The sequence below is a fragment of the Trachemys scripta genome, chromosome 1 (genome assembly GCF_013100865.1).
Source record: "Trachemys scripta elegans isolate TJP31775 chromosome 1, CAS_Tse_1.0, whole genome shotgun sequence".
Lineage (NCBI taxonomy): Eukaryota > Metazoa > Chordata > Testudines > Emydidae > Trachemys > Trachemys scripta.
In genome coordinates this window covers 202,822,025-202,832,504 of record NC_048298.1, presented here as the reverse complement: position 1 = coordinate 202,832,504, position 10,480 = coordinate 202,822,025, and the positions used below count along the sequence as shown (strand labels likewise).

At 45.9% G+C, this 10,480-nt stretch overlaps 1 protein-coding gene across 4 annotated transcripts in view; it reads left to right on the top strand.

Annotated features, from left to right (window-relative positions):
- Positions 1-8,703: 8,703 nt before the first annotated feature.
- The window catches only part of GK (glycerol kinase), a 37,407-nt gene continuing 35,630 nt past the window's right edge, over positions 8,704-10,480 (top strand). For all 4 annotated transcript variants that reach the window (XM_034754857.1, XM_034754874.1, XM_034754847.1 and 1 more), the window contains exon 1: positions 8,704-8,906. In XM_034754857.1, the coding sequence (XP_034610748.1) occupies positions 8,829-8,906 (78 nt within the window). In that variant the 5' untranslated portion in view covers positions 8,704-8,828. The remainder of the gene's footprint in view (positions 8,907-10,480) is intronic.

Here is a 10,480-nt window from a genome sequence, read left to right as displayed (position 1 = left end):
CGGCGGCTCTGCTCCTCCCCTGACTCTTCGGCTCTGTTTAAGAGCCAAGCGCTACGGGCTTTGGGCAGCCCCCATGCCTCCGGACCCTGCGCCGCCGGAGCCCGGGAGGGGAAGTGCCCGGCCGGGGGTGCAGGGTCCGGAGGCATAGGGGCTGCCTGAAGCCCAAGCGCTACTGGCTTCATGGTTTGCTGGGCAGCCTCCAGACCCTGCGCCCCCGGCTGGGCGCTTCCCCTCCCGGGCTTCAGCTGCGCTGGGGAAGTGCCGGCCGGGGGCGCAGGGTCTGGGGGCTGCCCGGCAAACCGTGAAGCTGGTAGCGCTCGGGCAGCCCTTTTCGCGTGGCTGGGAGTGGGAGGGAGGAGGGGGCGGGGAAGGGGCGGGGTTGGGGCGGGGCTGGGGTGAGAAATGGGCGGGGCCAGGGCCCCGTGGAGGGTCCTCTTTTTTTATTTGTTAAGTATGGTAACCCTAGTAAAGATTCATTCCTGGGTGGTTGTGCATGTCATCTCCCTTTAATATCAACAGGAGTTGAGGGGGCTCAGTTCACTGCAGCATTGTCCAGCGGTTTGAGTACTAGCCTTGGACTTGAGAGAGCTTGGTTCAGTTCCCTGCTCCATCACCACAGACTGTGTGTGACCTTGGGCAAGTCACTCAGGCCTAGATCCTCAGAAATCAGTGGGAATGAGGTGCCTAAATACTTTTGAGGATCTGGGCCTTAGTCTCTCAGTGTCTTGATTTCCTATCTATAAAATGGGGATATTAGCATTTCCTTACCTCACAGGGATTATACATTAAAGATTGTGAGGCATTCAGATACTATGGGAGTCACATAAGTAACTAAGATAGATCAATAGACTCTAAAATAGTGGGCAGTTCTAAATTTCCAAAACCTTGTGTGAAGATAAGATATCATACTGCAGGATCAGCAACACCATTGCCACCCTGTAGCAGAACAGCAGAGGCTTGGGAGAGAATGTTGGTAGTGTCTTTTGAAACATTTTTATAAATGAATATATTTCTATAAATGATGCTGTCAGATGTTATAAAATAACCTACCCTGCAATGTTGAACTCCATTTCACTTTTGGAGCCCACTGTAGACATGTGACTGCTCTATCCTCAAATCCTACTCATTTATTCTGCTTTATTTAATTTGTATTAGTTGTATGTGAATTTGGAGCTCAGACCAGCGAAGGATTAATAAAATTTGCTTGAGACAGAGTGATAGCCTCAGGGTTTTCACACAGCTCTGCTAATGCTTCTTGTTCCTGATGTGTCAATCCCTACTACTTCAGTCCTAGATTTTTTTAAACATTTATTTATTTATGCACACATTTCGGCTAGAGTTTAGGATGAAAATCACCAAATTCATTTTCAGTTCTGACCTGAGCCAGGGTTTACAGAGAGCAGACAGCTGCTGGTGTTTACAATAATTCATCCTTTTTTTAATGTTGCTATTAATCACAATCTATCAGTTTTACTTGTACATCATTTTTGGCAATATCCACCTCTCTATTATAAAACAATATATGTGAAATGATGCACTGTACGAACTCTCTCTGCCTTGCTTCTGTGGAGTTAAACTGGAAGACAGTGCAAGGAACAGAGCCCATGGAAAACTGTACTCTTCTCAGGTGCTTTTGGAATGTGAATAGGCTGAATTCAGTTGACTAAAGCAGTCAGATAGAAAACAAAACATGGCTTCTGGAAAACTAGCAGAAGGCTCAGTCTCACCTAACACTTCTCTTTAATATGATAAACTTTTTTCTTCCAGGATCCTACAAACTGTCTCTTACAACAGTCAAATGCTTCTGAACTAACCAAACTATTGTTTGTTTGTATAATTCTCTTCATTAATTCTCCCCATGAGGAAGCAGAGGTCATACCCTGTATGATGAAAGAAAAGACCCAGAATCCCCTGCAATAAATGAAGTACAGCTTACCAAGGAAAGTGCTAGCAGAAACAGTCTCTTAAATGGATATCTGCAGTGACCACTAATTGACCAGTGAAGGCATGAAATAGCCTTCCAGGACAGTACAGGTCAGGTCAGGTTGAAATAATTATTATCTGAAGCTTTGTTGATCAAAATGTTTTGCCAACTTTGTGATAAGATGCAGTAGATATTATTACACCAATTGGTGACTGTGGGCAGATGCAGGGAAACCCAATGGTACTTTTAGGTAAGCCTAAGCCTTGTTGCAAGAAACATTGCAGTTCATTTTAAAACTTCTGCAGCACAATACAGAGAAAAACTCATCAGTGTGGATGGGGGAAAAAAAGAAAACAGAAAAAAACAGCTCAGCAGAAGATCATTGGTGTTTTTATACATTTCTAAAAAAAAGCTTCTCCATGTTGATTTTAAAAGCATAGCATTTCATCCAGTTACTGTTCACTTATCATAGGTTTTATGGTAAATGATTTACAGAATATAACTCAGATATTTGCTATGAAGAAATACACTTCTTTATCAGTTCACTGACTGATAATACGGCAATTAAAGTGGAATTTTATTTCAGTAAATAAATCCTTTTTGCTGGATTTCCCTTAGCAGTAGCAAAAGAAGTCAACAAAAGAATGAGAGATGCTAGTACATATTCCAGCTATTCTTTGCTTGAGCCTTACTTTTCCTTTCCTCTATTAAATGCCACCATCCACCTTTTACCACACATTCATTTAAAAAAAACCTCCACACACTTACTAGCATAGAACAAAGAACAGATGGTAGAGCTTCTAAGAAGGGAAAGAAATATGGTTGTCTGCCTAAAGAAATGGATAGTAAACATCAAGGTCTCTAAATGGCTTTGTCCAAAGAAAGCCTGGGGTCAGAGGAACTGAGTATTGGCAATTTCCATTTGTGCTACAGCAGGAGCTTAGTATGCTGGCAAAGTCCCTTTTCCTGCTGTAATAACAATGATAAAATGAATCAGCCATATGAAGATAATTTGCATAAGCACATAAAGATGAAAACCAGGGAAAGGTAGGAAGGAAGAATTACTTATCTGAGGGCTCAGCCAAACCTACTCTGCAGTGACCTATGTCTCTTTCCCCTCCTATTATGCAGAACACAGTCCTTCCCTGAATAATTAAATGTGTTTCCCCACTTTATTCTTTCTGTCTTTGAACATGCCAGCCAAAAGTGACTATTTGGGCAAGCAATCCCATCATGCTGACCACCTAGGCAGGGTGAGTGTCCCCATGCAAACAAGATCAGCTCCTGAAGTCCTTTTCAACAGCTCACCACTAGATGTCAGGGGAGAGCTCATTCAGACTCTGCTTACACTAAAAATCATGAACTTAATAAAGACACCAGATTTATCGCTCATTACAACAATCTATAACCCACTAACTATAAGGTGATGAGTCATCCCTGAACTAGAGCCTGCTTAAGCCACATGCACTGAATAGTTATTCCTGTGCTAGGCTCCAAACCACAAACCAGGAGGTAGTCTGGTGACTCTCAGAGCAGATGTCTAAGCCACTATCAGAAACTGTGATGAGGATGTGGGGCCTAGTGGCCGGATCTGTGGCAGTTGGGCCTAATGATGCTGGAATCACGAGTCCACAGCAGGATTGAAGCACAGCTGGAGCAGGACTAGGAATGTGGCTGAAGCAAGAGCAAGTGTGGAGCAGGCTAAGGCTAGTGGATCTGTTACCACTATCAGGCAGGGGAGAGTTCAAAGCCATGAAGTGACACTCAGCAGACTGAGCTGCTGTTTCTCCTGTGAAGCTAATATACCTGCCCTGAGGGTTATCAGACCAGCTCCTGGCTTGTGGACTGGCTGGAGCCTAGCACAGGAATGACTCATCAGTACATGTGATTTAAAAAAGCTCTTGTTCAGGGATGACTTGAAGGCCCACCAGGTTAATCTGTTGAATGATCCCAGAGGGGCCTAGGTAACAGGCGTCTAGTTTCCTTGAGGGTCAAGAGGTATACAAGTGTTGAGTTGAGAGCCATACCCTGTCTCTGATGGCCATGGGAGGATGGTCCTGTTGATGGTCAGCATATTGTTTGTAATCCTCCTTGGCAGGGTTTAGGTGTGATTTTAATTCCTCTTGATTGTAGTGGACATGCTGAATCAAATCAGAGGCCACATGGACATGGGAGAACAGCAGTACAGATGTATGAAATGAGGGGTGGAAGCCATAACTGGCATAGAAGGGATTGTGGCAGATTGATCTGTGATCAGAGTTATTGTAAGCAAACTGGTGAAAGCAAAAGTCAGAGCCAGTCATCTTGATGATAGTTGATGATAGCAGCAGAGATATTGTTCTAGAACAGTAGTTTTCGACCTGTGATCCGTGGACCCCCAGGGTCCGCAGAGTATGTCTAAGATTTCCAAAGGGGTCCACACCTCCATTTGAATTTTTTTAGGGGTCTGCAAATGAAAAAAGGTTGAAAATCACTGTACTAAAACTTGATTTACCCATTCTGTTTGTCTATCCATCTGGAGGTGATAAGCAGAGGAAATATGTAGGGTTTGAACCATGCTCCCTAAAAGCAGAATTCAAATTGTTGCCCACGATTGGATGTAATGCCAGTTGATAACCCATGGTTATCATGCCAATCACCAAAGGAACTATTCTTCTTTAACACTGAACAAGGTACTTCAATAGAAGAAGAAATACAAAGCTACAATTCTGCTTCATGGGAGAGCTTCTGCCTAGAACATTCTCCTTTGTCATTCCTGCTTGACTTCCTGATATAGATTTTAAGGAGTGAATACACATATCATCATCAGCTTTCCAACTCCAGGTCTCTGAAGACCTCTAGAGCAGGGGTTCCCAAACTTGGTTCCCGGCTTGCTCAGGGTAAACCGCTGGCAGGCCGCAAGATGCTTTGTTTACCTGAGCGTCCGCAGATACGGCCACTCATAGCTCCCAGTGGCCGCGGTTCACCAAGTTTGGGAACCCCTGCTCTAGACAGTTCAATTTCACCTCCCTATTCTCCTCTCTACTCCCCAACTTTAACTTCAAAATTTTAAAAATCTAATTCACTTTTCACAATTTAGTTACCTGGTGATTTTTTTCTTCTTCAGTGGCGGGGTTGTTTGGTTTGTTTGGGTGGGTGTTTTGTTTTGTTTTTGATTTGTTGGGAGGGAGGGGGGGCTGTATTGCACTAATGTACCTCTAATAAACTTAGAAAAAAATAAATGTTTTCACTCAAATTCAAATCAAAATTATTTAAAATAATTACATTAATATTGGAATTGGACTTGTACATATTTTTTCTTTTACAAAAGAAAATATTAGGCATATGCACATTTACAAAAACCTAAATGTTACACCTAGACTGATACTGCCCCTTTAATAAAGTTTAGGTGAACTTTTTAAAGTTCATCGAGTTACTTAAGTGTGGCAGTAATCTTTCAAGTTCCTGTGTTGCGTAAATACCAGTAACTCAGCTGGAATGATTACAAATCATAGTATTGGCGTCATTTCATATAGAGGAGGAGCAGTAACCGTAAGCTTTGTAAATTGCAAGATTCAACACATTCCAGTAGAAAAATATTCAGAAATATCTCAAATTACTGTCTCCACATCAGCAAACTGTGATACATTTTTCTAATGGCTGTAAGCAGATATGATTCAATTTTACTTATTCTCACTTTAACATTTTCATTTCCATGCTGCCTTGTGTCTCAACTCTCCTCTATAAGGATCACTATAAGAGACATTCTTCATTTTAGACTCAAATTTACTTCCATCCCACACAAAAACAAACTGTCCTGTCCCTTTTGTTATGGGAAGCTGCTGTCTCCTTTTGTCCATACTAAAAACATGGCCTGACTCTCCTCACGGATGTCTAGCCATCAGTTCAAACTCAACATGGATAAAAGAGAACTCTGAGGCAGGGAACTGAACCTATGTTTACACCATGCCACAGTGCAGATTACAGGGTGAACTAAAGAGTGCACCAAAGTGTTGTGGTGTATTTCCCCCATGTAATAATAATAATACATGGAGATATACCTATCTCCTAGAACCAGAAGGGACCCTGAAAGGTCATCAAGTCCAGCCCCTTGTCTTCACTAGCAGGACCAAGTACTGATTTTGCCCTAGATCCTTAAGTGGCCCCCTCAAGGATTGAGCTCATAACCCTGAATTTAGCAGTCTAATGCTCAAACCACTGAGCTATCCCTCACCCATCTAGAGGCTGCTGGCCCAAACTAAAAGATACTTAGTTTGCATTAACACAGTAGGATGACCAGAAAGCAAGTGTGAAAAATCAGGGTGGGGAGTAATAGGAGCCCATATTAAAAAAGCCCCAAATATCAGGACTGTCCCTATAAAATCGGGACATCTGGTCACCCTATAACACAGTCCTCTTCAAACAGGAGTATGTTAACACAAACTAGGTACCTTTAGTTTTAGTTCATGTTAACACCATCCACACAGGGCAATTACAGTGCAGGACTCTGGTGTGCACTGCAATTCACAGCCCTGTAGTCCAAACTGCAGAGCTGTGTAGACAAGCCTTTAATGTCCCCCCACAAAATCCTTCCCACTATCTCCTGTCTCAATCACTGTGGACAACACCAGTATTTTGACTGTTAGTCAGGGTTTGACTAGACTTGACAGTTGTTTCAGATCAATTTGATTTTTGGAGGGATAAACTGTTTTGCTTCCACATACAAAAGGTTTTTTCCAAATTAATTGATGTCTCACCCTCCTTTAATTCATCAATTTTGGAAGCAAGTTACCAACATTTGGGATACGTTTTCCCACAATAAGGTAGGTGTGGACACATTCCCATTATAATTAAACTGCTCTGCCTCTGGCATCTGCTCCTGGAACTCGGTCCACTGCTGCAACATAGGAAAGGAGCTGTGCTAGGGTACGAAAATATCAGGGACAATAACAGGACTCTGGCAGACCTTGTATGGCCAGCATCCACTATGAGGAGTTGTGCTGTATTTTTGAAAGGAAGGCCACCATCAAACCCTGGCATGTTGTGGACTTCACTGAGGATGCCCCCAGGGACACGAACCAGGATACCTAGCAGAAGGAGATTGACCAAGACACCCAGGATCTCTTCAACCCACTAAAAAGTAAAGCAGAGACAGTACATAAGAGCCAGAAGATCCCTGAATCACAGGTGGAGAGCCAACCTGACTGAGCTGAAGAAGAGACTTCTTCCAATAAGTATGATGTGTTATATTACAATACAAATGTGCAGGGCTATTTAAATAACTTCCGGGTACTGTCAGGGCACCACCATTTTTGGCTAGACTTTCTTTGCCTCCTCAGATTTTAGCTGTGGTGTATTGAAAATTGTGTTAAAACTAAAAGCTCTCACTTTAATTTGTAAGGGATTTCCTGGTCCTGTTTGCAGGCTAGGGGACTCTGTAGGGAAGCATGTGATCTGAATCAGCCTGAAAGGAGCCAGCCTAGATCAATGTGGATTGAGCTGTGCCTTTCTGCCTGCTTTGTCTCTCTCTGGTTTTGGTTCTTGTGTGTTAGAGTTCTGGATTCTAAGAAAGTAATGTTATGTTGCAACCTTCCAGAGAAAGAAAAACATAAAATACGTCTGATGAAGTGGGCATTCACCCATGAAAGCTTATGCTCCAATACTTCTGTTAGTCTTAAAGGTGCCACAGGACCCTCTTTTTACAGATTCAGACTAACACGGCTACCCCTCTGATATAAAATACTCTAACTTCTCTGTGTGTATGCTGAGAACATAATATTAGCTATCCCCTCTGGCGGGCTCAAATGGCAGCTGCGCTGGAGAATTTAAAAGCTCCATACACAACTTATTCATCTGAAACATCAAATTCTACAAGCATCAGGGGCAAATGTTTTTGGTCCCTGTGACCCTAAGAGCCCCTTTATGCCAACTGGCAAACCCAACAAACTGTTGTCAGAATATTTAGCCAAACAGCATTATATAAGGTATATCATATAAAAACTGCAAGGAGTCTGGTGGCACCTTAAAGACTAACAGATTTTTTTGGGCATAAGCTTTTGTGAGTAAAAACCTCACTTCTTCGGATGCAACTGTATATCATATAAAAACTGGTGATCCACTTGTCATGGAAATCATTGTGTGATATGTGTATGGGTTGTGTACAAAGAGTCATGTATGTATGCTGGTAATCTGGTTTTAACACATAGTGTGAAGGCAGCTGATAAACAAGTTTATTCTAGACAAACAAATGTGGGTTTGCCTTTGTTTCCACTGTAAATCAAGCAAGTCAGTGTTGTAGACAATAGAAGTTCATTTGTAGCTGAATCCACGTGAAAAGCAAATTAAGAGGGGGGCAAGGAAGCAAGGCTGGCATCAGCTTCCTGGAGCACAACCCGCAAGGGAGAAAAACTTTATCGGGAATATGTTTGTTTGAAAGTCTTCTTGGCTTGAATCCTAACCAGGTTAGCACAGCTCTTTGAAGAGAAAGGGCTGAGGGCTGCTTTGCCAGAGAGAGAAATAGGCAAGGCCTGAGGGAGTTTTCTTCGTCACGGGAGAGACCTATCGCACATTTCCTGCACTTTCCCTTCCCCCCCTTCGGGTTCACGTCTGGGCTCCGCCATCAGGGGACCTGGGCTAACCCACTCCCAGAGCCAGCTGTTTGCAATACGTGACCGCCCGCAGGCGCAGGCTCAGCCCCACCTCGTATCCTGCGCCTCGCCCCCTCCGTGCCCCGCGCGCTGATTGGCCGCGGCGGCGCAGCGTGTCGGCCGGCGCCCCCTTCCCTCTCCCCGCCCCCGGAGCCCGGACGGGAGCCACGCGCCGGGTACGCACGCAGGCAGAGCGCGCGCTGAAGACGCCGGAGAGCGTTTTGACCTGCAGTCCCCGGCCAGCGTCGCCTAGGAGACGCGGCTCGCGAGCGGCTCCCATGGCTGCGTCGGACCGAGTGGTGCTGGGGCCGTTGGTGGGCGCGATCGACCAGGGCACCAGCTCCACACGCTTCCTGGTGAGTGACCCGCGCCGCGCGGTGCCCTGGGATGGGAGCCGGGCCGGCCGGTGCCCCCTGGCTCTGCCCGCTGCTGCGTCCAGTGCCCCTGTGGCCCGGGGCAGGGCTGTGCTCAGAGTCCCACCGTCCCGCCTGTGGGCACGGGGAGCTGGCCAGCAGCACCTCTGGTAAGCGGCGTGATAGCCGGGCCCCGTTGGGTATGTCCACACGGAGCCCTGGCTCTGACTCCGGTTTGACTTCCCTGGGAGAGACCTCTACATGTAAATCACTCTGACTCAGGACCTGCAGTCCCGGTGCCTGCTTAGGGGTGGGTCAGAGCCTGAGTTCCCTTGTGAATTGGGTCCAAGCCCTGTCACTTTGCAAGCCTGAGTTACAAGGTCTACATCAGTGGTTCTCAAACTGAGGGTTGGAACCCCTAAGGGGGTAGCGAGGTTATTAAATGGGGGGTTGTGAGCTGTCAACCTCCACCCCAAATCCTGCTTGCCTCCAGCATTTATAATGGTGTTAAATATATTTAAAAGTGTGTTTAATTTATACGCACTCAGAGGCTTGCAATGTGAAAAGGGTCACCAGTAAAAAAAAGTTTGAGACTGGTCTACGTAGTGCATTATGGCTGAGTTAGCAGCACTGTGAGAACTGGGTCTAGCAATTGTAAACTCAGGTTCACAATTCAGTGTGTGTGTGATCAAGTGTGGGTTTGGAAACCCTGGTACCCCAGCACTGCAATGAGAGAGTCTCAGAGCCTAGGTCAATTGACTTAAACTCATGGAGCTCAGGCTCTGGGGCTTACATTGCAGTGTAGACATTTAGCCTAGGTCTACACTGGGGGGGATATTGATTTAAGCTATGCAAATTCAGCTACGCGAATAGCATAGCTGAATTCGACGTATCCTATTCGACTTACCTCGCTGTGAGGACGGTTGCAAATCGACCGCCTTAGCTCCCCCGTCGACAGCGCTTACTCCTCCTGATGAGGTGGGAGTACGCGCGTCGATTCGGGATCGACTTATCCGTCTAGATGAGACGCAATAAATCAATCCCTGAGAGATCGATTTCTACCCGCCGATCCGGGCGGGTAGTGTAGACTAGCCCCTAGGCTTGGGCTGGAGCCTGGGCTCTGAGACTCTCCCCTTTTGAGGTGTTTCAGTGTCTGGACTCCAGCCTGAGCCTGAAGGCTACATGACAGTTTTTAGCCCCGTGAGACCACATCAGTCCCATGGACCTGGGCTTAGTGTAGGGTTACCATATTTTAGCAAGCAAAAAAGAGGATGGGAGGAGCCACGCCCCTGTCCTGCCCTAGCTCCGCCCCTCCCACTTCCTGCCCCCCTCAGAATTCCCAACCCTCCCCCCGCTCCTTGTCCCCTGACTGCCCCCTCCTGGGACTTCTGCCCCTAACTGCCCCCCAGGACTCCACCCCCTACCTAAGCCTCCCTGCCTCTTGTCCCCTGACTGCCCCCTCCTGAGACCCTCCCCCCATCCTAACTGGCCCCCTAGGACCTTACCCCCTACCTGTACCCTGACTGCCCCAACCCTTATCCACACCCCCACCCCCAGACAGACCCCTGGGACTCCCA